Source organism: Aphelocoma coerulescens, chromosome 13, assembly GCF_041296385.1.
Source record: "Aphelocoma coerulescens isolate FSJ_1873_10779 chromosome 13, UR_Acoe_1.0, whole genome shotgun sequence".
Taxonomy (NCBI): Eukaryota; Metazoa; Chordata; class Aves; order Passeriformes; family Corvidae; genus Aphelocoma; species Aphelocoma coerulescens.
In genome coordinates this window covers 12,523,378-12,550,998 of record NC_091027.1, presented here as the reverse complement: position 1 = coordinate 12,550,998, position 27,621 = coordinate 12,523,378, and the positions used below count along the sequence as shown (strand labels likewise).

The following is a 27,621-nucleotide window of genomic DNA, read 5'->3' as shown; positions in this document are numbered from 1 at the left end:
TTATCTTTCCTTTCAGGTAATTCCTAGAATATGTTTATGACCTTGTACAATTTGTCCTTAATTGCCTTTTATTCCTGTGTTGATTGCTAAAAATTGTTGCTTATGGCAGTGCAAGTGGCTCCAGCCACTCTGTCTCCTGAGGAGAACTCAGACAACCAGCTGTGGTGGTCAGCAACCCAAGTTTAGCATGTAACTCACAGTCATGGTAACAACCCACGACTCCCTTGTTCTGCCTTTTGCATGTTTTCCCCCAATCAGTTAATGTTTCCCCTCCCTGTTTTATGTATGAGGTTATGTATATTCATTTCCCTTGTTTAATATGTATCAGTTCTAGAAAGTTCTTCGTTCCTCGACACCCCATTGGATCCTTCCCTAAGTCCCGCCTATGTGTTTTTCCCATTGGTTCCCTTCCTGTCAACCCTGCCTACTTGCCCCTATCCCATTGGCTGTGATCCCTTTCCCCACCTATTCTGTACCCAGTATAAAATCCCTGGACCCTCCTACCAATCTGGCTCTTCATCCCTGCCATTTTGCTGGAATAAGCCTGTGTGGAACACGTACAGAGAGTCCCCTCTCTACTTCTTTGCCTCTGCTACTGTGCGCTTACTCAACCAGCTTAGAGGGAAGCAACAGTTCAGGTGGGCATGAAAAACACACTGTGCATTCTTAATGCTTGGAGAAATTTTCTGTTGGAATCCAAGTGCCCATTTCCCATTTGTATGTGGGGTCTAACCAAACTGGCATTGGCATTACTGAATGCAGTAGTTGAGTAATCAGTCTTACTTGTGATACAAACCCAGAAGTATGCTAAGATCATACTTAACGATGATGCATAGCAGAGCATAACTGATGAACTAGCATATTTATTTCATCACTGTAGAAAGCATTTTAGAAAGCCTGCCAATTTACATTTCCACTGTTACAAAAATCTCATAGTTTTTTGGTTTGAGGTAGGCTATACCATGTCCTCTCAAATTTTGTTTCCTGGTCTGTAACCTTTACGGTTGCTCATTACATGTGGTGAAGTAAGACATTTGACATAAAGGGCAGCCCAAAACTAAATGCATTTGACATTATAAATTAATAAATAGTATATGGATGCCAACATGACATTTCTGTGAAACTGTATTCCCAATTAAGAGATTGACTGTATTTTTCTTATTTATAGTCTATCATTTGTTGGTAGACAGTTTTTTGTTGGGTTTTTTTTTTGTTTTTTTTTTTTTTTTTTTCTTTTCTGTCCGGGAGTTCTTGACAGAGAATAGGGTGAAGTCTGCTTGCAGATGAGGAGGAACAGAAGTTGGAATGGCTACTGACTCACCTAAACAGTCAAGTTCTGAGATGCAAAATTGATAAGTACTTTCTAAAACGTAAACTTCGTATTGATGAGAAAATGTACCAGCAGTGACTGTGCTCTTCTGGTATGGACAGCATAATCTGTGAGTGACAGTTCTCTGCTTTCTCCTGTGCACATCATGAAATAATCTGTAGGAAGTGCCACAGCTTGTCATGTATATGCTTCACAGATATAGATGAGTAATGAGGTAAAAAATGTATAAACTAAAATATTCTAAAGCATTTATCAGCTTTATACAAGGATTTTTTTTTTAAATTCAAGATGAAATACAGTGAGCAGGAAGCCTTCAACATTTTTATAAGGCATTTCCTCTTAATAATTATCTTGGACACAAACTTATTACAAGGAATATTTCATTAAGCAGACAAACTGTAAGCTCCAGAGTGAGATTTTTATAGTGACAAAGTTCAGTTCCATTACTGAGAAAATAAGAACTTGGCTCTGCAATCAAATCAAAATGTGCTGACTGTAGCACTGGCCCCCAGATTTAGTGAAAGACTTCTAAAGAAAGTAAGTTAAAATAAGTTCTTAAGTAGTTTTCTTGTTTGCTAGTATAAGGTATGCTCAGGAATATTCACACGTTTCAAATTACAGGATTGCATTTTATTTCTCAAGTGTGAATGGTTTTTAATTTTAATTCGATTGTGAAATGTTTGAATTTAACCTGCTTATAACAGAGATGAGTCTTCCATGTGAGACTTAGAGTAAGGTTACTTTCCAGTTTGTGATGTCTATGGACACTGCACGAGGCATACATACTCTGTTCCACCTGTACCATCACAGGATAAAGAATAAGGGATGTATAAGCTAAATGAGAAATGACATAAACATCATCTTTTAAGGTGTGTTCATGTAAGGTGCTAGAGAAGAGAGTGAAGCTTTTGTTTCTTCATCGAAGATTAAAAGAAAAATAAAGCCCTAAAGCTTGAGATGACAAAAATAAGCTACACCAGTCTGTAAGGCAGCTGAGTAAGAAAAGGTGCATGTGATCTGGTAGTGAGAGCAGTTCTCTTAGGTAGTTAATTATATACATGCATAGACAGATCCTTCCTCTTATAAAGAGGAGCTGTATTTTATTTTAAAAACATGACTATATTTGTCTAGAAAAAAAATTCTAAAAATTCTTTACAGAAGTAATGGTCTGGGACATAAATGGCTGATAACTGCCCAGTAGAGTTTTCATGTGACAGATATATTGCAAAATAGGCATGGTCCTGACCAAGCAGGATTTATGACTGTGAAGGTCAGCAAATGTTGTAATAGTTTCTCTCTCATTTGAAGTTTATTGTGCTTATCTAGATTGCTGTGACTTCCACATGGATTATAAGTGGTAGTGTACAAATGTTCTACAAATTTTAATGCACATTACGTCCTAAGTTATTTTAGTGCTGTTAATAGAGGTGTAAAACTATTACAAGATCAGTATTGAAGAATCCAGAATTTCCTTCCTAATCAGGCCCAATACAAATTAAGAAGTTACTGTTTTTACAGATAACAGGAAGACCAGGAGGGTAAAACATGCAGTGATAAGTTTGAGCATGTTTTATAATGTGTTTACAGTTGCTAGCCTTGTTGGCAACCAGGTTTTTCCCTGGCAAACACAGCCTCTAGTTCAGTTGCCCCAAGCAGTTTAGCTAAAGAAAACCAGTATCAAATAACTTAGCTGACTGATCTAAATGTGAATTTGTATATGCTTCTTAAAGGACCTGCAAGCGGCTGTTTCTATAAGCACAAAGCACCCAGATATACTCAGGACATCACTGATAGCTGAGAATGGCAACTAATTTGCATATTGTTAAATCATGAGATATTTTCCAACCCATAAAATAAATCTGGCTTGTCCAGATATTATCTGCTTATCTTCACAGTGGCTTTGTTATGCATCCTCAGAAAGCAGCTAAGGAAGAGTAGGAGACTCTGCTTTGCTTCTTTTGGCAAATTACTTTGTCTGCTGAAGCTGTGTTCTGGCACCAGTGCCCTTTATGGATCAGAAACAGTGTGGATTATTCTACTGGCTTTGGTTGGGATGGAGTTAATTTTAAATGTGTTTTATATTTGTGCTGAAAACAGTGTTGCTAGCACAGGGATGTTTTAGATACTGCTGAGCAGTGCTTGCACAGCATCAGGGCTTTTTCTCCTCTTCACCCACTGTGTTTTTTCACTTCTGTACTTCCGGTTGTCCCTCCTGTCCCACGGCAAGAGGGTGAATGAGTGGCTGTGTGGTCCTTGGTTCCTGGCTGGGGTTAAACTGTAATTATGCAGGGAGCTGCACTGTGCAGGTCTTCCTTGGAATCCTGAGGGCTTTTCTGTGTCCTTCTGCTAGCAGTGACCAGAGGAGCTATGATGACATTCAGTCTGGAACAGGCACGTCATCCTGCAGCTTTTGGCAGCCAAATCTGCTTAGACTTTCAGAGAGTCCACTGCATTTAAATGAAACACCTGAAAACAGAATCCAAACTTCTCAGGTGCAACATAGCAGTCTGGTAAGCATAGAACACAGCGACCTTCTTTTTCCATTTGGAACATAAAAGAGGATGAATTTAAAGACAGAAATTTTTTTATGATTGAGAGAAATAATGAAGCTTAACATCAGGTCATACAGAAAAAGTGTTGGTCCTCCTTTAATTTCTCCAGTATTTTTTTACAAACAGGACAAGCAGGGGAGATATTAAAATACATGTGTTATTCTGCTAGATCTAGTAATGGCACAGTGTCTAATAGTGCCTCAGTTATGGCACTGGGATAGCAACAGAGCTGTTTCCTATTATGCATCATCTAAAGAAAAAAAAGCAAGGACTTCTGTACTTGTACTTGATATTGCTTTTATAAACACAGGAAATATATTCCTTTCATTTAGAAAAAGACTCCAAGACTCCAGATATTCATCTAGTTATACAGATCAAATATTTAACTTAAAAAATCATGTTGAATAAGCAGCATAAAACTAAAGAAATTATAGATCTTCACAAAGGATGCTATTGCACAGCAGTCCAGAAACATCCTTACACTACTAGTGTAAAGTAAGAATCAAGTCATCACCTGGAACCAGCAGGGCTGCTGTTGCCTCATGTGACTTAGCTCATATCTGGCTCATTTTCTGACTATATTCTACTCCTAAAATGGTCAAAGACAGCTTCAAGGACTAAGCAGTAGAACAATATTTGTTTGTAAAAAGTGTCTTTCAGAGGAAGGTTGTCTGTTATCTCAGAGGTTGAGGGGATTTTAGTGTTTAGTCTTAACATTTTTATTCACAAGAAAACCAACTTCAGACTTCTTGAGCTGACTTAAGTGCAAATTGTGTGGAAATTTACATAAAATAATGAAAATTGGAATGGTTGGAGCTACATGCCTGTTTTAACAATGTTAATATTTTTAACAGTGTTTTCTATAAAAGTAAACATTGGATCCTGCCCAATATACGGTGGATAGCTCTTTACTCACACAACTTTTTCTTGCTTCTTATTTTATGAGAGATTAGTACCGCACAGGTTCAACAAAATACAATATTTAAGGCTTGTGATACATAAACTTCAAGACAACTGTCATTTGAATTTTACTGATCTGTTTTCCAAGCACAATATTCCTCTATGCAACAGAACAGTTGTTTCTCTGTTCCTAGTTAGCAATGTGGAAGATCTGCTTCTACTCACAATTACAGTCTGACTTGCTGGTCTGGTTATGGAGCAGGAACCCTTGATTTGTCATGTGATAAAAGCTGCAGCTCCGTGACAAAGCTGAGAAAAAAAGGGAAAAAGCAGAAGAATATTTGTACAAGTAGAGTTCGACCTCTAGTAGCTATTAAAGCAGGAATAATTATACATTTATATTTTTGAAAGAACTGTGCTTTTTCCCAGTATTCAGCAAATACTTTTTCCACTCTTCAGTAAAGCAGAGAGGAAGAAACACAGGTAGAAAGAGTGAACTAGAAGTGATAATACTGAGGAAGGATAAAGTTTCCTAGACTATGATAATAAAAATAAAATTAAATAAATACTTTTCTAATATTATTTTCCCAAATGACACAGAAAAAAATTCAGGATTTTTAGCAATGGAGTAGTGTTTATTGAGTTACATGGGCTAGATCATTGCAAGGCAGCTCAGAAGTAAACACATGCACAAAGTATATCCCAGGAGTCTTGATATGAAGTGAATGCATAATATTAAGTAGATTTGGACAAAATCTTCTTATATGTAAGAAGCACTAATCCATTATAAGTTTTCTATCCTAATTTTTATTAAATAGGGGACAGTACATGAAAAACCAGAGTATTACAGTTTGATCTGATCAAAATGTCAGAAAAAGTTATAGAAAAATATTTTTACATCTTAATTTTTTGCATTCCATATCTTGGAACTAAAGGTTTATTGTGTTTTGGATCATGCAGACATTATTTAGGGCAATTTTTCCTGTAAGTCCTTAATACCAGTGTGAATCTATTTAACTGTAAAACAGTTCCAGAGAACATGCATTTTAGGAAGATAACAATATGTAGATATGCCAGATACTTCAATGTTGTTATAAAATGTTATTCGATAATTTTATGATCTTGTAAGGTTTATGCTAATGCTGCTATGCCAGGACCCTCTTGTGTACAAGAGGAATTAGAAACTTGGCAACTTCACATCAGAGTAAATATCTGGTGAGTAAAGATGTTGCCTGTACTATTTTCATAATGGGTATCAGTAGCAGCAGCAAAGCCCAGAATTTTCATATCACAGCACTGAAGATTATTCCCAAGCATACACAGAGACTGATTTCTTCCTCATTTTCAAAACCTGAGCTGTCATAAACTACAGAGCATAAGGAAAGCAGTCAAGTGAAGAGAATAAATAGGACACAATGATGTGCACTAAGAGTCTGTGGGGCTGCTGTACAGCTAGAGCTCAAGTGGAAGTAGGTTTCTGAGAAAACAAACAAAAAACCAAAACCCCAAACTGCATCCTAAAGAGGGTACTGAGAGGAATTAGAATCTCTTACCAACATATATAGAAGAAATAAGAAATGTTGTTTAGAAGTTAGACTATGCTGCTTCTGCAAGCTAAGGTAGAAATCAGATCTGTGAGCATCCATAGGCAAGAAAACACACATAAGTCAGTTGTTTTGATGGGAAGCTGTTTCACTACAGCAAAAACATAAAACCCAGCAGCTATGAATAACAGGAAGAAGGGGATTAAATCATATTACATGTTATAATAATGCAACTCTACCTGGAATTAGGGATTATACTGCTGTTAGTATCTCAGTTAGGAAAAAAATAAAAATACATTATTAACTGGAATAGTTACACTAGCAGAAAAGTTAGCAACTTTCCAGGATGCTCCTACTTTTTAATTTCTTTTTACTAATTTTTTCCTTCTTGGGTTTATTGCAGTGACAGTGGTGTATATTACAAATACTTAATTTTATTTCATTTAATTAGGTTGTTTTATAGAAAAGACAGATATTTTTATATAGGCCCTCATGAAGTAATTTCCTCAAATTCTTCAAATACCCAGGTTAGGAACTTCCATTGTAGTGCAATATGTGGAGATGAAAAATGACTGGAAAACTCGTTTTTGTCATTGGGATGAAGGTACCAGGGGAGGGGTGTGAAGGAAGAACTGAGTAAACCACCCTAGCCCTGTCAGTAAGCTAAATAAATATTAAGAAACAAACTGTTGGATTTTAACCATTTTGTATTCCTAAATAAGAGCAACTGAAAACTCACCTTGAAAGAGAAACAAACCCAGAAATACTTTCTCATGTTTTAAATTTTTACATGCTGTTTCTTTTTTTCTGTTAACTTTTCTGTAATATTCAAGATAGGAAACTTATTGTATTCTTGTTAAGTTAAAAGGCTAAGCCAAAAGTCCACAGAAATGTATTTGCAATTGAAATGTAATTTGCAGCAAAGAGAATGCTCTCACTTGAAGCAGTATTGGTTATTTACATGAATCACCTAATCAGAAACTTTAAAAAAATTACATTGCATTACTTAGTTTATTAACACCTCATACATATTTTGAACATGAAGCACTTGTGATAACTACTCCAAATGATATTCATGGACTCAGAATTGTCTGCTAAGGGATGGGATTGAACATTTCAGTTGATAAAGGGAACCACAGGCAGCCTGAGAATGAAAAGAGGGAAAAGTAACTGACTATATCGTTCAAAACAGCTCTGCATCAATGGGTGCAGATTCTGCATCACTGCCAATCTTCAGGAAAAATTAGATAAAAATTTGTGGGAATATGTAGCTAGGCATATCCGAACCTGCTTTGAGGCAGGAGAATAGACCATTTAACTTAAAGGAATACCTTCTTCCCTAAATTTTTTATTTTGTTATGACTCTAACATTGATTTGTTTGTTTTTGTCTTTGTTTTGGTCAGCCTAAATGACAGGAAAGACATTGGAACATTTCTACTTTGCTCTGCTTTGTGCTTAACCTAAACAATGAAATGCTTTTTTTCTGTTCATGAAAGGAGGCATATTTCTGTTCAAGTTTAACAGAGGTTTGGTATCTGTCAGTATAAGTGTTCTAATATCAAACTATAACCTTACAAAAAGAGTTACGAAAATGTGTTTGTTCAAACAATAAAGTTTTTAAATGCCTGCCATTGAACAGGTTCTGTATTGTATGAAGATGTAGATGGTTTGAAAAGAGACAAATAGCATTCCCAAAGACCCTCTTTCTATTAAATAAATAGGGATATTTATGAGACAATGGGAAAAAATATGTTTATGCTTTCTTACTGATCTGTCTGTTGCCAGTAAATGCATTTCAGTGTTAACATAACTGCTCTGCAGTTGGCCGCTGAGTTTGTCTGTCCATACCCTGTACGAAGTGTGATCACCTTGGCACGAGGTGGGGAGATGTGTGAGTGCACTGGCAGAAAGCTTTCTTTTATGGTGATGAAGTGTAACAGCTTGGGAAAATGTCTTTCTGAGGAGTTGTCTGGACCGAAAACAAGCCAGGCACATCAAAGAACCTAAATCCCTGACAAGGGGCTTGAAAAATAGATCTGGGCACACAGAGGAACAAGAACCTGACAAACACAGAAGGGAATAAAAGTCTATAGTATAATGACCAAAAAAATGTTTGAGAATGGACACCTCTTTCTAGAGTCTGGTACCACTTTACTGAAAGCTTCTCTTGGAGGGGTTTCAGTCAACCATGCAGATGTTTTCTGTCAACAATTCCTCCAACACAGCTGCCACTTTATTTATTTCTGGTTTGAATAACACTCTTAAAAAGTACCTTTTGAGAATTAGATTGAGTTGTAGTTTGTCACCTTCAAGAGAATAAAATCTTTTCATGTGTCAGGAAAAGTAATAAAGGATGAAGGGTTGAATTTGGAAGGCTGGCATATTTTTATTTGTTTTAAGGAGACTTAAAAACCAGAGCAGATGTAAGTGGGCAAGGAAACAGATAGGAAGAGGTCCGGAGGAGCAAAGTATATTTTTTGAGAAGGTAGCTCTAGTAAAATAATCAGAGGTTTGGTTGAGTTGAATTTAGTAGAGTTTTTTGAGTTTTGTCTATGAAAGCAGAAATAAGAAGCAATGCTTGAATTGAAGATACTCCAACTATAGCAGTGCAAGGAGGAAGACATCTAAATATGCCTCTCTCCTCAAAGTCAAGCTTTAGGAATTACGTACTCCACATGACCTGGTTTTAAATCTGTTTCATTTGCTTGTGCTAGCTCTGGAGAATTTGAAAATCAAGTTAGAAAATTTGACTTGCTGTGTTTTTTTGCAGTTGTTCTGACTGTGGAGAAGCAAACAGGAAAACTCTCTTTGCTGGTCCACTATATATTTTTTCAGCTTCCATTTAGATCTACAAGCCCTTTTTTGTCAGCAGAGTGTACTGTTTAGTTTGTTTGTGCTGATGTTTAAGGGCATTGTACTTTGTTTAGGCAACACAACTTGGACCCAACCTTCTGGCATTTAAAAACTCTTTTCATTAAATATCCTCATAGCTTTTCTTTTCCCCACCAAAATCACACTGTAATCTTTTAATACAATTGTTTTTCAGCCATATCCATTGCATTATAAAAGTATTTTAGGCAACTTTCCAGAGACCTTTTGGGTTTATTTGGCAGTGCTTATTAGTCATAATTTCTCCAGCAGGTCCCTTTTTTCTGTCCTGCCTCAGTAATAATATTTAATATCTAACTGGTACTTGGCACTTGGCCCAAAACTGGTTTTGGTTACTTCTGGTGACCTGAATTTCAAATCTGAAGGCAATAGAAGCTGTGGTGCTCAGAAGCTATGAAAAAAAGTGAAGACAAAATTAGGTAACATGAACACTGTTGTCTTGGTCTTTCAGTTGCAAAAAGAATTTCAGGTTTGCCTCTGAAGAACGCTGCAGTGACTAATCTTTCCTGACTATGGTCTGTTTTGCAGTACCAGTTCCAGGCAGGACCAGCAGAACTGTCAATACTCTCCTGCCTTTTCTAGGTCACTGACAGCCCAGGAATTTGAGATTTTCAGTCCCTCTCTAATGGATTCATACACAGTTAATTACAAAGGGCCATTTTCCTGGATTACAACCAGTGTAAAGCTTTCTGAAAATCACTTTTCTACAAGTATCTGAACTTCTTGCTCCCCAAAGGTGAGGACTGTGAAGTTTGCTGTTCATCCACAGAGCAGATGGTGGCAGTGCCAATTTCTATAGGACCAGCTTACATGTGGAAGATCAGTCCTTTGGAGTGAAACGTTAATTAAGTGCCTTATGCTTTTGAGTACTGCTATTTCTAATGATGGTGCTGATTTAGTCTCACTGCAAATTCAAATTAAGCAGCACTTAGCAGGTGTCTCTGTCCATTATCTTTCAGATATTCAGGAGCCAGATTCCGTGATTCAGCTAGACCTATTTTTTTCAAATTTCCAGTGAAAAGTAGCCTTCAAGTTTGAAATATTTCCACTCTGTGAGGCAACTTTGGTCAGGCAGAGATGATACTACTACAGCGATGTCTTGTGTCAGCAAAACATTGTCTGTAGTATGAATCAAGGAGAGTACATGGTTAAAACCCTTTTAAATATAATTTTTGGGCTTGAAAATGGAGAAAAAAAAATATTTGATTTATAGTCAACTGTATTTACTTTCATAATATGACACTGTTTCAGAAAGAAAACCAAACTGGCTATTCCCAGACCACCTGGTGTTTCATGAACACCTGAAGTCTTTGCAGTTAGACTGCAGAGAGAGCCAGAAAACAGGCTTTCCCAGGATAAGCTTTTCCCCACCAATTTGTGTAATCCTAGAGTGACCTTATGATCTTAGTTTAAGTCAATGCTGCTGCTATCGAACGATGAATTATGAATTCTCAGTAGATCCATGCCTTGCACGTCTGTACTCTAAATCAGTCCCTGATATTTCATTTTTTCCTAATTAATTAATAATTAGGAGACTCTAGGAGCAGAATGGATTACAGAAAGCCAATGAATGAGATCAGATGCTTTTCCTAAATTATTTCATTAATTAATTTGAGATAATTTTTTTTAAAAGAAAGGAAAAGATGTCCTATTTTTCTGGCTTAAGGAAACTAAAAGAGAAAACAGGAAAATATCAATAGTTTTAAAATTAAACATTACAGACTTTTCTTCAGAGGAAAACTGAAGTGTACTTTTACATTTGGGTTTTTCCATTAGTGCTGTAGTGCTTCAGAACAGATGAAAATATGTATACAAAATGCTTAATAGTCACACTTACTGGAGGTCTAAAGTTACACATTGCATAAAAGAACCTACTTTAAATAGTTCATAGACGGCAACAATACTTATCTACATGTCATATTTGACTATCAATATAATTTGCACAATTTCAGCCTGAATAATCATCAGGAAAAAATTCATCTTTGGGATATGAACAAACTACTTCATTACAAAAGTTGTAAAATGTTACCTCTTGGCTTTTAGAAAATGGGGGCTTTTTGTTGTTCTCCTTCTTTAAAAATTAAATGTTAAAAATGCGGAGGGTTTTTGTTTCACAACTGAGTCCCCACAACTATGTACGTCTTGTTCTTAAGTTTCTGAACAGCTGTTACAACAGGAAGACTAGGAAAGAATTATAGGTTGGGGATTGATAATGAAGTCCTACAATTGAATAAATATTGTATTTCTGTATTTTCCTGTCTAGATAGCTTTTAGTATTTCAGAAGTTTCTAACAAAAGTATGTTCCTGTTTACAGGGTAGAGAGAAATGGAACATATCAACTGCCTGCCTTCTTTTCTCTGGCACAGTTGCTGCTGTCCTGAAAGAGGCACAAACTTCAGAGCAGGGAAACAATGGGGTTATGTGGTGTGCATTTCCATTTTCAGAAAAAGGAAACTTGGAGGTCCATGAGTGCAGCTGAAATGTAGAGGGGTAAATTATTTTCTAAATATTTTGACTTTTAACTAGATTACTAGCTAGGTCTACCATATTTACCCCTCATGTGCTGCCTCTCCATAATTTTCTTTTAAAATGAGATTTGTTTAGTGTGAATGCTGATTAAATGCAATTTTTTATGTAGTACTAAGATTTGTATAATCAAAACCTGATTTTAACAACTAGAAATAGTTTACAAAGTTCATATTAAACAATCAGGAACAAATGTATCTAATCTGAGTTTGGTGATCAAGGCACAGGACTGAACACTTGAACAATGCAATTCATATTTTGAGAGTTCTCTATAGGCTGCAATGCAGAACTTGTAATGAATTGATAAAATATAGATAGTTTTGAGTGAGAAAAAGGGTAAATCAATTCAATTAATTGTCACCACAATGTTTGTGTATGGCTGTTCTGTTCATAATGTAACTATGGAATTTATTTTAATACGTGTATTTAAGGAAATAGGTTTTAATTTTTTTCAGTTTTGATTTTTAGATGGAGCTCCATCAAGATTATAGAAGCTAGGAAAAAAAAAGCTGTCATGATTTTAGTAAAATAACTTATTTAAGAGTTCAAAGCAAGCCACTGATATGCAATACATACAAATTTTTAGGTTAATCAAGAAATTTAGAGAAGTTAAATACGGAGCAGAATGTTTCCTAATGCCAGAACAAGCAATATGGATATTTTAATGTGAGTTTGCTGCTAGAACACCCTGCAATTTCTTGTTGGTACTGAATATTGAAAATTGACAAAATAATTAATAATAATGTATAAAATTATTTTATTGATTTATATTTACAGTGGAAACTGGTGCCAGTTAGTTACAAGAGACTCAAAAGTTTGGACTCCCAATGGCAGAGTTGGAGGTTCAAAAAGGAGAAGGAGATGAAAATGCAATCCACTAATGCCGCAAAATAGGAAGTTAAAAAAGGTTTGCAAACTCATGTATTCCTACTAATAGATCAGATTGCTGCCCATGCTAAGAACTTTCAGATATATATGGTCTTTAGTCTTGATTTGAATTATCCCATTATCCCCTTGTAAACTTAGGATGCATTGGACTTTTAGAGAGTGCTCTGTGTGCAGGATGATGGTCCAGGATGCTTCTTCAACCAGAGACATTGAGGTACAAAGGTATGTGGAGTCAGGGCACTCTACATTTAGTGCTGTCAAAATACAATACAACGGAGCAATAGTTGTGACTTGCTGACATTTTGCTCAAGAGAAAACTGAAATCGAGTATGTCTGTGCTGTTAGAAACTGATGTCAAAGCTTCAGGGAGCTGCAGAAGTACAAGAGAAAAAGATGTAAAACAAAATCACAGCGTGATCTTGGGGTCTTTAGAAGTGACACTCTCAAAATGATCCTTTGTATTCCTAAAAAAGGAAGGAGTACTTGAGACAGTGATGGCTAAAAAGGTTTTGTCCCAGTTACAGGGATTTTTCACCCCAAGCAGGTGGACACAATAGTGCAACATGTTTTCCAAATTCCTGTGGAAGAAACAGGAGGGAGTGTTCCATGCAATCTCAGGCCAACAGCTATGGCTTATTAAAAAACATAGCCGTGGGATGCAGTAGAATCAAAACAGACAGTCTTGCCACCTCTTATCACCCCTGGAGTTTGGTTTTAAAGTGACGAAACAACCAACAAGAACCACAGCTTGAGAACCAATCAATTAAATTCACTGTAGACAGAAAATACTGGCTTGCAACAGCTCATGTTTTATATTGTATGGCCACAGCACACAAGTGCCAATGTTCTGCTGCATCTTCCAAGATTCAAAGTGATTTTCAGAAGAAAACAGGTCAGAGATTTTTGGCTGCTGTACATATGATATAACCTGATCTGTTTTGCCCCATTATTGAGACACTCTTACGGTTCCATTCTGACCTGGGGTACATGCAGGATTGCAATACATTCTCAGCAGGTTTGGTACTGGTGGAAGTGGGTACACTAGGGTTCCATACATTGTGACAAACTTCTGTTAGGGTCTAAGAGATATGGAAGATGCTCACAGTTTGTGATAGCATCAGTTGGGGGTGCAAGGCTCTGTATCACATTGCCATTAACATACTTCCTCTCCAGAATTGCACATGCAGAACGTTGAAGTCCTAATGGACTTTTATCCAGAACAAAACCCCTCTTGTCCCCTCCCGCAAAATTTGTTAGATTTCTGTATGACTTTAAGAAAAGGGCAATAAGCTTGCCTGGTTGATGTAATTGTGAATTATTTTAGGATTTGCATTGTGTCATTCTTTATTCTATGAGTAGTCCCAGGAAAAATTACAAGGGCTGCAGAATTTGTGGAAAACGAGTCATTTATTCAGAAGCATTTGCAGAAAATATTTACTGATCCTCTGTGAGGGATGGTGAGATTTTTCACATATTTTTAATTAAACTGAAAACTTCTGTGTTTGCATAATAGGCTGCTTTGCTTGCTTGGTTGCATACTGGTTTTGCTCTTTTTAATAATTTCTGTTTCTTATGCAAGAATCCTTTTCACCTTCTCTTTGCTCTAAGCAGTTTGTTGTTGTTCACAGTTGTATTTTCACTGACAGTTTGCTTTGCTGTGTTTTCAGTGCATAAAGACCAAAACATACATTTCAGTCTCAATGACTTTCATTTTAGATTAGGAAAACTGAAATACAAAGTGAGAACAAATATAAAATCTTCATGAGAGAGAAAGCAAAGAATCTCTAAGATCTGCAGTTTAAAAAACTCTGTAAACCTTTCATCTTTAATCCTCTTATAATGCTGTCACTGGCTGACAGGCAGGTGGGGAGATTTTCCATTTTATGGCATAGAAAGGACAGATCTGTGATTAAGGCATAAGTTGGGCCTCAAAGGATTCTGGTTCAGTTTACATCTTTTGATATAAACTTTGTACGGATGTCAGTTTAGTCTTCACATTGCTTGTATCTTTTTTTTTTTCCTTTTCTCTGTAAGGATAGCATTCCTCTGTCTATTTAGATGTCAAAGTATCAAAAATGTTGTTTTTTGCAGTGGAGCTCTAAACTTTGCTGTAATCTGAAATTTAGGCCTCCAGTTCAGGGATGCAGTTGTGCATGTGCCTGATCCCTGTGGGAAGTCAGACTAACAGTGTATTCAGTGTGTCTCCATACACCCACCTGACGCTGAAGAAGGAACCCATATCAGAGAAATTCAATGTACCAAACAATGCATCTATTAACAATATAAAATTTGCATAGTACAAACATTCAGCAAATTTCAGTGTTGGAGGTATATTTACATTTCAGTGTATTGCTAACTCTGCACTACAAGCAAAAATGAGTATTCATCTTTTTGGTGCTGCACAGACAGCAGTGATTTCAAGGGCAACTTCAGTAGAGTTTGAAATGCATATCAACATTTTAAAACATTCTTATTGGAAGGTTTCACTTTTTACTCATCATCTGACCTAAAGACAGTCTATTTTGATGTTCACATTTAGTTGTTGAGAGTTTATATCCCATCTTTTATTCTGTTCATCTCATCATGGAATCAGGTTCCTTTTCAGCTGAGAGTAACATGCCTTGTTTTATTTTAACCTAAGTTTTGTGGAATGGGCAGCTGTGTGACCCCTCAGATCATATTCAATCTTTTAGACTTACAGTATCAGTCAAGCAAAGATTTCTACACAAACAAAAGAAATGAATTTGTCATGGTTTGGCAAGCAAAACATTTTTTTTCCAACTAGTGAAAATAGAAAGTTGTTTTTTAATTGCACATGGAAACCTTAAATTGATGGCTCCTTGAGAGCCATCTGACATCCTCTGCTTACAATTTTAATGTCTATAAGAAAGGCAAATGGTGTCTCCAGGTGATTTCTCACTTTTTCCAGAGTCTGTAAGATAGATCAAGGAGGAAACAAACCAACTTGAAAGAATGGAAAAAGTGAGAAGAGGCTTGAACAAATGGCCTGTGCATTTACCACTTCTTCCAATAGCAATATAATCAGAAAAGTTCTTGGCAGGAATAATTGCTTGGCAGTGTGAGCCAATTTATCCTTGTTTTGCTTGCAGATCATGGAGACTATAGAGCACTACAGGTAGAAAGTTCTACCTGTGAACTTGTGAAGGTGTCCCGGATTGCTGCAGTCTCTGTCTCCCTGGGACTTTTGTCATTTTGTCCTAGACAACATAGAAACTGAGTCATCCTCCTACCATCTAGTGGATTTACATTCATTTCCACCTTTTAGTCTTCTTCAGAGACAGCCTTCAGAAATACATTTTCTGTTCCTCATTGCCTCCAAATATGTATGTCAGTCTTAAATGGATTAAGCTCAAGAAATGGGTGTAGGGTCCACATCCTTGGTTTCTATGGTAGCAAATGGAATTTCTTCCAAGACTGCCTGCATGAGTTAGTAGGAGGTACAATTGTAGGGTGATCACCTAGGGTGATCCTAGAGGAGGATTCTGGTGTCTTGAAACAGGAAAATCTTAATTTTATGTAAAATTCTAAGTCAAAAATTAGGGAATTACTATGGGGACAGAGAGACTAAATCCTGGAATTTTCACTGCTCATGAGTGACCTGTTCTGACATGTGAGATCATATTTTCCTTCTGGTGGTAAGGAACGAAGATGACTCCTTTCATAAGGTTAATAAATAAGCTGAAAGAGCCTGAATGTTGGCTATATGTTGCTACAGGCTTTGTTAACTTGAGGTAAAGGGACATTTTAGATTCAAAATAGAAGGAATAATGCAGTATATCTTTATATGTTATCCCCCAACCTGCAAAAACACCCAAACCAGAAATCCCTTGAGGCAAGAGGGTCTACTTCTGTCTAGAGGTGACATTCATTGTGCTTCCCTCCTTAATGGGGTTGGGCAGTTTGCTAGACAGTTTGAAAATGCAAAAGCAGCACTTTTCCTTCTCTCCAAGTAGAATATTTCACAAAGAATGTTTGGGTATACTTATGAAAATCATAAAATGGTCTACTTTCTTGTTTTCAATATTTACTGTAAAATATAAATAATATAAATAAATAGAAGATTACCTATGAAGATGGTACATCCAGCTGGTACTTTAAACATTTAGTGGTAGAGCAAGCATATTAAAGGTATGAGTGAGATACACAGTAATGAATATTGACTCTTTATGCACCTTAATATTTAGCTTTATATAAAAAAGTGTTACAAAGAGATGATGTATCACTGAAGTGATAACTTTTTAAAATCCTGTATGTACCTGTCCAACAATCTGAGGAAAAAATGTTCATTAACTTGTGAAGAACCTTGTAACTGTCTCCTACATTTATCTTTTTTATGTTAATCTGTGGATCTCTGTTGCCATCTATACATTTCTGTGAGTTTGAGTGTCAGAAAAACCCCTGACAAAATGTGACAAGGCACACCTAAGAGATAGTTCTGCAGTTTTTGCGGGCATTTTTGCTAATGCAGGTTAGAACATTGTTCTGCACTTGTGAGTTTGTGTGGGAGATCCCAGCAGGGATTTCTTTGGTCCCTCTTTGGTTCCTCCACCTTACATGGCGGGTGTGTAGGATTGAAGGCTCCTTACGAGCCTGGACACGTCACAGGAAGGAGCTCTGTCCTGTGTCAGTTTGAAGGCCATTTCACCTGAGTTTTACAACATACACTATTGAAATGTCAGCTTTTTCTCTACGTAAGATCTGGAGAAAAAGTGAAGATATGAATTCTGAAGTTCCCATAGACAACTAAGTGGTAACTTGCCAAGTTATGTTTTTTTGGTGATCTAACTTCTCTCCTTAGGTTTTAATGGTCTAAAAATATCACTGTCCTGGGCTCTCTGTGGCTTCTGTGCTGTAGCTCGGGGTGCAGCGATATTCCAAGAGCATCTTGTTAGCGAAGCCACTCGGCAGGATCAGCCACACACTCACAGACGTGTGCACGCACAAACACGCGGATGGCTTCAGTAATACGGCTCGACGGCAAAGAGGCAGGAAGGGTCTCTGTATATACAGAGTTCCACGGACGGAGGTTTATTGCAGTCACACTGTAAAGTGACCCAGGGACAAAGACAAGAAACAACAGAGGGTCTATGGAGGGTCTAGGTTTAAGTTCGGGAGGAGGGCAAGCACCAGAGGCCAATGATCTGAGGGCACAGGGGCAGTACAAAGGTGGGACTGGGGAATGGGAGCCAAAGGGGAAGCTGTGGGAGAGTGGCAAGGGACAAGGGCCAATGGGCGGAACCTGGAGTGGAGAACCTTCTAGGACATGAAACATGTAAGGTAGCAAGGGGGCTGGGCAGCCAACAGCCAGCCAGGAATGCAGAACTGGGGTACATTACCATAACAGAACAAAGCATTCAGGGAGAGGCTTCTCTTCTCACCCTCAGCGGACTGAAGTCTCTGGTATTAGGGACTGTCTTACCCGAGAGCTGTTTGCCTGTTGTAACTCAGGCTAACCAGCCACCACAACAGTATACTAAGGACAGGTGAACGATATTTAAATTTTAAGAAAATTGTGCAAAGAAGGCTTTAGAAAGAAAGTTGGTATCTTGTGCTGAACAGGAGGAAACTAAACAGAAATGCAGATTTACAGAGCTAATTATGGATGGTAACTTTACTTTCAGGTGGGGATATATTCATTGCTAGTTGTGACATAACTCTCCAATGGTTCTGATTTTTGAATAATAATGTATTCCAAATTAGTGGAAAAGAGAAGTGTAAACTTTAAGAATGTTAACTCTTAAAAAGTATCTAGTGAGTTTTTAATTTATGGTTTCCATTATTTTACGATTTTTTCAGAGATACAGTTCTTTTGACTGCTTTCTTTTTACTTTCATTTCCTATGTAATTATTTTAATTTTTTTCTTTGTAAGTAAAGCACTCCTTTTGTATTCTAACTCTTCAAAAAGCATATTCCTCATAACTGGTAATAATTGCAGAACATCTTTAGAAACTGTTGCTGTTTAGGATAAAATGCATCCTGTTCTATTGTGGCATGAATGATTTTGATTAGCATTCTGATTAATATTTTGCCAACTACTTATGAATTAAACAGAACTTTTCAAGTTAGTAAGATTTTTATAACTAAACCTGAAAAACTGGTACCTTCCTTTTCTGTTTCAAAATGTTCATTGAATACATTTTCTAGGCAACATCAGAATGTCAATCCATTTATTGGAACTGTGATAAGTGATTCAGGTAGGATATAATTATTTATTTGTACTAGTAATCAAAATGATGTAGGGATCCGGTGTACTTCTTATAGGAATGGTCATGATGGTCTTAGTCTACCAACACTAATTTACTAAATTACTGTGCTCTTAATTTTTCTAAGATGTTTAGAAAGACAAATAGAGAACAGAAACTAAACTGCCAACACTTGTCTCTTTCTTTACATAGAAATGTTTATTAAAAAGTTAATTTAGAGTTTTTTATTTTTTAAAACTTCCTCCCAAATACCACTTTTTAGTTCTGTGGGTTTTTTTGGGATTTTTTGGATGACACGGTAAAATAAGGGCATCTTTAAAAAGGAGCATCTTCTGCTCTTCTACTTTTCCTTTCCACCATGTATGAATTCAATAGTACTGGGATCTCGTTTCTTCTGTGCCTGGATGCCAGGGAGGGTGGGAGGGAAGGTAGAAGGAGCAATAACAGAGTACTTAGCATTTATTCGACAAAATCCCCAGAAAATTTTTACAATTATCTCAGATGTACATGGGATGTGAACTTCAGCCTGTTTGCATAATCAAAACCCATGTGTCTGCATTAACTCAGCATTATAGGCTCTTCCCCTTTGTACAGGAAGGGAAAACATCCTCTGGAGACTAAAATGTGTGTTCATGCAATGAGCTCGTATTCAGCTTATCCCCTAGGAAATACTACCATAGCAAATATTATTTCAGATTTGGGATGGATTTTATCCTTAAATTACCTGTTTTATCTTTAAATTCCCTGTAAAGGACAAAATCGCCAACAGAGGGGAAAAAAAAACTGGATCAGATTATTTGCAAATTTCAAAGACTTTGAACAGTGCCATCCAGTTCACTACTTTACCAGGCAGGCATCCTGTAGTTTTGTTCACATCTCAATAGCTCTAAGTTATGCAATTACAGGAGAGATGTATCATTTACACTTTACATTTCTTAAGCAGGTTTTGCTGCAGTTTTATTTTGTGGACTGTTTTCATTTTTTAGACTTATTTCTTCTATATGCCGAATACTTGAGCTGAAGAACAAATGTTTTATTTTGATTCAAACATAACATGTAGTAAACTACCTTCTCTCCTGCCCATATAGTCTCTACCTGTGATTCTTTGATGCTGAGAATCTCCCAAGGGCCATCCAGGGTAGATTGACCAGTGTATAATTTTCCAGCAGAGTTGCTGAAGACTCCTAATAAATTGGCAAAGCTACTGGAACCAGCCAGAAATGTGTGGAAGGTGTTACTTGAGGTTTGAAAGAATCGATGATGTCTGTTTTGGCTTGACCATTGTCTTTGCTTTCCATAAATACTTGAGGAGATTCAGCATCTGTAGGCAGTATCCTCAGGTGCTTGAGGCCAGCAGGACAGGTCCTATATGGGAGGGCATGGTTTGGGTGAGATTTATGCCACACCTGGATGTTGTCAGGGTCCGCAGATTATGCCGATATGGGCACTCTCTGCACAATTCAGCATAAAGGGATGGGCCATAACAAGAGCTGGCATCAGCTCTCCTGAAAGCAAGTAAAATAAAGGTGAACTTGAAGTTAGCAATTGGTCAGTCTTACCTCTTTTTTGTTTCCTGGTATTGAATTCATTAACTTTATGATTTCACTTACAGCTTCTTTAGAAGCAGTAGTTTTCAAATTGCAATAATTTTTCAGGGTTGAAATGGAATCACCGATTTAGGTGAAACTGTGGGGTGATGATTTATGGGACAGAAGCATTTGTGCAAGAAAGATCCAGAACTGCTAAATCAGCAGGAAGCTGTCAAATTCAGGTGAATGTAACTGAGGGCAAAGAAATTGGAAAGCGCACAAGGAAAGTGCTCTCTTCTATAAGAAATCTCACTGTGGCAGCAGATTAAAGAGTTGTGATATAAGTAGAACAAGAATGAGAAGCAGAAAAGCTTTTGAAATCAGAATAGATTTGTGAGACTGTAATTGCTAAAACTATCTGAAGAGTCTTTCCCTTCTGGTCCTAAGGGAAACACTGAAATGAATTCCAAGAATTTATGGTTATTCATTGTTTTGTCTATACAAACATGGAGACATTTTAAAATTTTTTTATCTTAGTAAAAACATGGTAAATTTACATGGGGTTTTTTTATTCTTTAATACAGCAAAGTATCCAGCTATGCTAAATCATCTCTAGCAGGTCTGTCTGACTTTCAAGCAGTTTATAGCATGATTTGCTATTTTTATAGACATCTTGTAATATTAGCTGTGTGGATGTCTCTGCGCTTTTGTCTCATTTTAGGAGTGAAGTGAGAAGTCTTGATTTGGAGCCTTTTTGGGGAAAGCTGGTGGCAGTTTTTGTGGGTTTTGCTCCTTTTTTTTTTTCTGTGTGTAAATTAATTAGGCTTCTCATAGCAAAATAACTGAATCTATAGTTAGGCTTATAGCATACACCTGAAAATTCTAAATAGAGTCATGGCTGAGTAAGTCTTACCAGATACAGGTTTTAATATGCCAGTATTAAAAAGCATGTTTCTGGTGGAAAGACTGATATTTCTAATATTTTTCATACTGGCTGAATTAAAGCGATATTAATATTTTCTCTCTTTTTTTGTTTTCCCTTTTCTCACTTTGATAATCAATATGAATTTTATGTGAATCCAAATGAGAATGTGTTATCCAGTCTAACATACCATGGTTTGGTTTTTTGTTTCCCACAAGAAAGACAACCTTTTTTAAAGTGTTTTTGTGAAGTAATTTGACATTCCTGGAATTAATTATTCAAATATGTTTTCTGACTTGTAAGCAAGCTTTTAGTTCATGCCTGTTATTCAAGATCCTTTAAAGGTCACGAGCTGTCTTCGTGTATTCAACAGGTATGTTTTTCATTGTAAATCTTGATTTTAAAAAAAGCCCCACAGTAATGTGTAAGTAGGAAGTCTAAATCTTTTCATCTACAGAATCCTACTAAATAAGGAGGGGAAAGTGCACTGGCTTTTAATTTTTATAAATGGAACAATAGATCTCCCATGGGTATAATAAACTGATTTATCTGTGAAGCTTTTCATAAGATTTAATTAAATTCTCAGCAAAGCAACTGAAATTTTGTTTTAAAGACAACACTTGCTTTTTAAAATGTTATTTTGTCCCCTGGGCTCTAATTAAGTTGCGTTTAGATGGATTCTTTATATTTTACTTTTCTTCTTTTCTTCACTCTTACTACTTGGTTCTGCCTCGGATGATCCCTTAATTTAAAATAACAGGCTTTAGTCCCTCAGCTGCAGAAGCCCATGAACAGACTTTATTTTTCATGAAGTCCTCATCTTCTAGCTAATAATTTCCAAATAACATTAACTTTCTGCCATGGCATCACTAAAATCTGTGCCTTCGTGCATGTAGATGAAGCCTGAATCCCAAAGTTACTTTATTAAAAGTTCAGAGGACTGAAACCTTCATTATTTTAGCCTTTAAAACTATTTTCTGTGGATCATTTTGCCTCTAATATGCCTTCTTAGCTTGTTGTTCTGGGCTGCCACTTTAGTCCATTAATGTATAAATTCTTTTGTTTGCTTGTCTAATTCAGTTCTCAGCTGCAGCCTGGATAAAGCAGATCGGGTTAATATTGACTTCAGCGTCTCTGTAGTATCCAAGCCTCAGTTTCTCTCCTTAATTATCAAATTCTCCCGCAAAGTCTTTTTTCACATTCTCCTCCTTTCCTCTGACGCATGAGAAACACTTCATCAAACCTGGAAAAGTCCTTGCTTTCCGATTCTTTTTTTTTTTTTGCATCTCATGTCTATCATAGTCCTACAAAACTCAGATTTAGTGGTAAGGCAGATAATCCAAAACTATATTTTCCAAAATATTTTTGGTTGCATATAAAAAAATGCTATCCACTAAAATTTTTGCAGTTAACAGATTTTTCTTGTTCCTTTTCTAAAATTATTCACTTGCTTAATTATTTTATAAGTATACTTTTTTTTCCTACACATTTTAATACTGAAGGGCTTTGGGGGCACAGGTGGAAGGAGGTCTAAGTATTTGTACCTCCAATATTTGCTGCAATAGCTGTGTCATTGAAACTGACACGTTATTGGGCCAGTCCAGCCAAGTTATAGCTTTATATAACTGTGGGAAAATGAGGTAGAAATGAGGTAGAGTGGATTTAAAAACAGACTCCGTGATTATTTCCCCCCCTTTTTGTGTGTGTGCGCGCATCGTTAGCATTTTTTATTGTACAGAGGCTAAAATTATTCCATATTGGCTTGGCAGAATGTATTTTTTTGGGGGGCTGGGTAACATAACAAATAGAAGAACTACTGTTGAGTCACATGATCTCCCTGAATACCAGCTCTTTATTTACAATCTCTGTTTGTAAATGGTATAAGTGTATGAAGATTTATAAATGCTTTGAAGGTGTCTTGTTTTGGTACAATCCCTGGGACAACAGTGTCTTGTCTCGGTCAGGATATTACATACTCTTGGAATATAAATAGCAACTGAATAGTTGTGCCACTAGAGTACACTTGATAAAACTTTCAGTGACGATCTGAACACCCTCAGGCACATCCCAGAGCAATAATATTTATTTGCAGTGTGATGAGCTTGAAAACATCTCAGCAAGCCTGGTGCATCAGCAGTGAGTTTCTTCCCTGGAATACAACTGGGAGAGTTAGTATGTATAATGTACATACTAGCATAATATTTTCTATAATATGTATATGTGAATGTGTCTATATAGATAGGTTTCTGGGCAGTTTTCTTCTGAATAATAACAGTTAGCACACCCAACTGTTATTTTGCCTACTGTTTTGTTTATTGTGGTGGCGGTCTGGCTTTACAACACGAAGGTATGTTTCTGTACTGATAAAATAATCCCTGTTAGAGGAACACTTAATTAGGACTAGATTACACTTTGGTGTCAAAATGTTACTGGGAATTATGTGTTTCTCCATGAACCATCGTTTTGAATCTCCTCCATTTTCCCCAGGAGGAAATGACAAAACCCCTCAGTACATGTGGCAGGACCGAGGTGTTGGGTAATGACTAATTAAAGTCTTATTTCCTGTACTTTGTGTCGTGATGTATGGTGAGAAAAGTTCATTCACTTCCTTAAGGCAGATGTGGCACACTTTTTCGGTTTGTGTGGTTTGCATTATTGAGGTGGGGATATAACAATTCTTAACTCATCCATTGCTGGAAGGAGAAGCCAAACTTGCACAAGTGAGGGATCTGATCATTTGTTTCTCATTATTGCATCTGGTTCATCAATACCACAGGTTTTCTTAGCCACAGGTAATCTGATGGCTGAAACTAGGTTAAAGGGCTCGGTGTCACTAATTAATTAATTTCACAGATCATGAAAAAAAAAAAAAAATTCTATGTATGTTAACCAAAATGCACTTGGACTGAGGGCTGGTTTGGGCTGAGTTTCATACTGATATGTATAAAATTTATTTGGGAGCAGAGAAAAAATCCAGGGAAAATTGAAATCTTAAATGTATAACATTAGTCACTCTTATTAGTTGCAAGAGATTAAAAGAAAGCTCTTAAATCTCTGACAACTGGGAAAAAAAAGTTAGAGATCAGTCTGGTACCAGTTGAAACACCTCCCCATGTGAAAGGTGATTGACACTCAATCAGACAGTGGAGACTGTCTAAGTAAATAAAGGAAGGTTATTTCTCTTCATTAGAGTACTTCCAATTCAGTGATTTCCTAAGTATTTTTTTTTTAGACTAAGACAACCTTCAAAGGAGTTAGTCTTCATTCTTGAAAGTTATGTGTAAGCCATTTGACTGCAAAATGAGACAGTGCAAAGGGTTATAGGGATCATAGTCACTTATATTTAGGCAGCTGATGAATCCAACTGGTGAAGCAGTCCAGTTCTCAAAGCATGCTTTTAAAAAACTCATCACAGAAAAACTGTAGTTGAGTGCAGCAGTTTTATTGAAAAAGTCCCAGGTGTGTGCAATTCCTTTATTAAAATGTTTTAAAATACACTGGAGTAGGAGCAATTGATGATCAAGGGATATTCCTTTTTTATACATTTTTATTTCCAAAACTATACAAACATTGGAAAACTTTCCTTTTCCTCCATTTTAATTAATAATAATTCTCTTGTGATAAGTTACAGATCTCCCTTTTCAAGCTGCGAGCCCGGTTTTCTGGAGGTGACATTTTGCATCTTTGACAATAAAAAAAAAATCAAAACTGTCAGTCATATTTACATGTGCTTAAGGTTGCATAATTGAACATCATACAGGTTCTGAAAACCAGTGGTTTTCCAGATTCACCCAGGTGGGTTGAAGGTTTTAAATACATACATAACTGCATACATGTGATTTAGTAGCCAAGACACCCTTTGTTCCATTTTATTTTCAAGGCTATCTATAAACTCTGTGCTAGCCATGGTAAAGGTTTGATGTAGTAAAGGTACTCACTGAGTGAAAGCAGCACTGACAACAACTATTGCTGATCAAGGACATGAATGGGCAAAGAATTGTGTGTATATATACAATACGAAGTCTAATGTTCAAAATTAACTTGAAGCTCTTATGTAAAAATAATGTCTAGAATAAAAGCTATTTCCTGGACTAGATTAACGAATAAAAGACCCCCACAAACACTTGTGTTAGGAAAAAAGGTGGAGCTCAACATGGGAAAGGAACAATAGAAGCACATGGGTTAAATTCGGAAGCTGATCTTGCAATGTATAGTTACTGGAGACTGAGTTGAAATAGAGCAACATTATCAATGGGAAATGAAGGCTACAACTGCAGAGGACACATACATTACACTTTATGAGCTATTATATTGGCCATACAGATTTGTCTATATGTTATTTATTTGAATCCTTAAGGCTTCTCTAATGTTTTGCGTGACAGTGCTGTCTGCTTGGATCTTCCATGCATGAGGGAAACGGGCAGTTTTTCAAGAAAAAAGAAAATTAGGTTTGTCCACATTTCAATTACAATAGCACATCCAGAGACACAAAATAAAAGACAAAACTCTATGGTACCTTTTTTCATTTATTTTGGCCCCAAAAGATGCATGCATTAGACTTTATGTACTACAAGGTATTGAAGTATTTACAGCATTGTACATGTGCTCTTAAAGGGATGGCAAAGGGAAAGTTCTGGTTTCATCTTTGTGGGAGTAGAAGTTAACTTTCCTAGCTTAATAATACCTATTCAAAGTGAGAGATGACTCTTCCAAAAAGAAAAGCCCACAGAGAATAAAGCTATAGCATAATTATAGCCAATGATAACAAACTGTACAGCACTTTACCTAGGAATTCTCCTCTCTCTCACTCGTTTGGAATCACAGTATCAACTGTTAAGTGATGTTGCTATGCTCCCCTTGCCCTGTCTGCCCTGATTCTCTCTATTCCAGTAGATATAGCTGTATATTACCTGTTTACAGGATTTTATTTTTAAATTATTTTGGCATATGGAACGGACATGTAATTCACAATAACCTGATGGCAAATTTTGGACAAACGATATGACTGATATTTACGGGATTATGGCACTAAAGAATTCAGATCACTATAAAGCGCATCATAAATACTTCAAGTGGATTTAGGAAACCATCTCTCTTAAGAAATACAGTGAATAAGGCTCATATCACTGATTTCCTACTGCTCCTACAGGTACAGATAGGATACCCAATACACCAGGTTAAACAAACAGAAGGCAGTTGGGAAGAAGATGCGGGCATAGGAGTCCATTTTGGCAATGCGGATGTGTATTCTGCCATGCCGCCACGCTCCCGTCCGACAATCCTCAAAGCAGCAAAAAAAACTGGCACAGTCCTTGCCATCAAGACACTCATACCCATACTCTTCATCCCTTTCTTGGAGGTGTGTAGCATTGTTCATTTGAATAGTAGCTGATCGGGGGCGGATGTCAATAGTAGGTGCCTAAGGTGGAGTAGCAAAAAAAGAAAAATATGGCAGAGGGAGAAACGTTGTTATTATCACCAGACCAGCCAGGAGATAATGGTCAACATGAGCATGATGGTTGTGCGGCAGGTACATGGGAAATTGCTGAGGTGTTCTAATGGTGGTATTACCTTGAACTAATTAAAGTTAATCACATCATACCCTTTACAGGAAAGCAACACAAATAAGTCTAAAGTTAACAGCTATGGGCAATTAGCTTCAAAGCTAAACCAAATAAATATTAGAGGTTAAATGAAGCACCCAGGAATGTAATTGATGGTATTTTGAATTTTTGTTTTATATTTTACATAGTTGCTTGATATCTGAAAGCAGTTTGTGTATCACATGTGAAAGGAACTGAACAATTAGAAATGCAGGATTTTAATAGGGCCGGTTCATGTTGAGAAAGTAAATATATGTATACAAGAAAAAGGCAAAAACTAGGTCTTTTGAATAAGATTAGGAGAATCTCTATAAAACTCTCCAATTATTTAATATATGCAGTTTGCCACCTACTAATGTTCACCAACTAGAAGGTTCAACATGTTCCGAATTTTATATAGTAGCTGTACATATATATATACACACATATATTTAGAATGAATTGAGCAATTTCAGCATTTAAAACACATTTTAGCCCTGGGTGAACACTGGGATGATAGGCATTGAAATTTCATGGTTTTAGGATAACATAACAATTCTGTTTCATAAGTATGTAAATGCAATGTAATTTATTTAATGTGGTTTCTTCTCCCCCCTTCTTTTTTTTTTTTTTTAATAAAATATCTGCATTTCTGAATGGAGATAAGGTTTAGATGTGGAACACAGCTAGATATATTTGCTAATTTGCTAAGTGTGTTGATCCAGTGACAAC

General features: G+C 36.6%; 1 protein-coding gene and 2 long non-coding RNA genes across 5 annotated transcripts in view; 2 read left to right on the top strand and 1 right to left on the bottom strand.

The window, feature by feature from the left end:
• Positions 1 to 530: 530 nt before the first annotated feature.
• On the top strand, positions 531 to 26,532 carry LOC138118261 (uncharacterized). Of its 2 annotated transcripts, none has more exons than XR_011155066.1 (3): positions 531 to 638; positions 3,681 to 3,840; positions 26,457 to 26,532. It is a non-coding gene; the product is annotated as an uncharacterized lncRNA (long non-coding RNA). The 2 variants fall into 2 exon arrangements; XR_011155065.1 differs by lacking the exon at positions 3,681 to 3,840 and adding an exon at positions 1,169 to 1,439 and having other exon boundaries at positions 26,457 to 26,527.
• Positions 11,673 to 12,853, top strand: LOC138118262 (uncharacterized). Its single transcript, XR_011155067.1, has 3 exons — positions 11,673 to 11,707; positions 12,521 to 12,650; positions 12,770 to 12,853. It is a non-coding gene; the product is annotated as an uncharacterized lncRNA (long non-coding RNA).
• Positions 24,777 to 27,621, bottom strand: part of GABRG2 (gamma-aminobutyric acid type A receptor subunit gamma2) — a 67,622-nt gene continuing 64,777 nt past the window's right edge. For both annotated transcript variants that reach the window (XM_069029147.1, XM_069029148.1), the window contains one exon: positions 24,777 to 26,726. In XM_069029147.1, the coding sequence (XP_068885248.1) occupies positions 26,451 to 26,726 (276 nt within the window). In that variant the 3' untranslated portion in view covers positions 24,777 to 26,450. The remainder of the gene's footprint in view (positions 26,727 to 27,621) is intronic.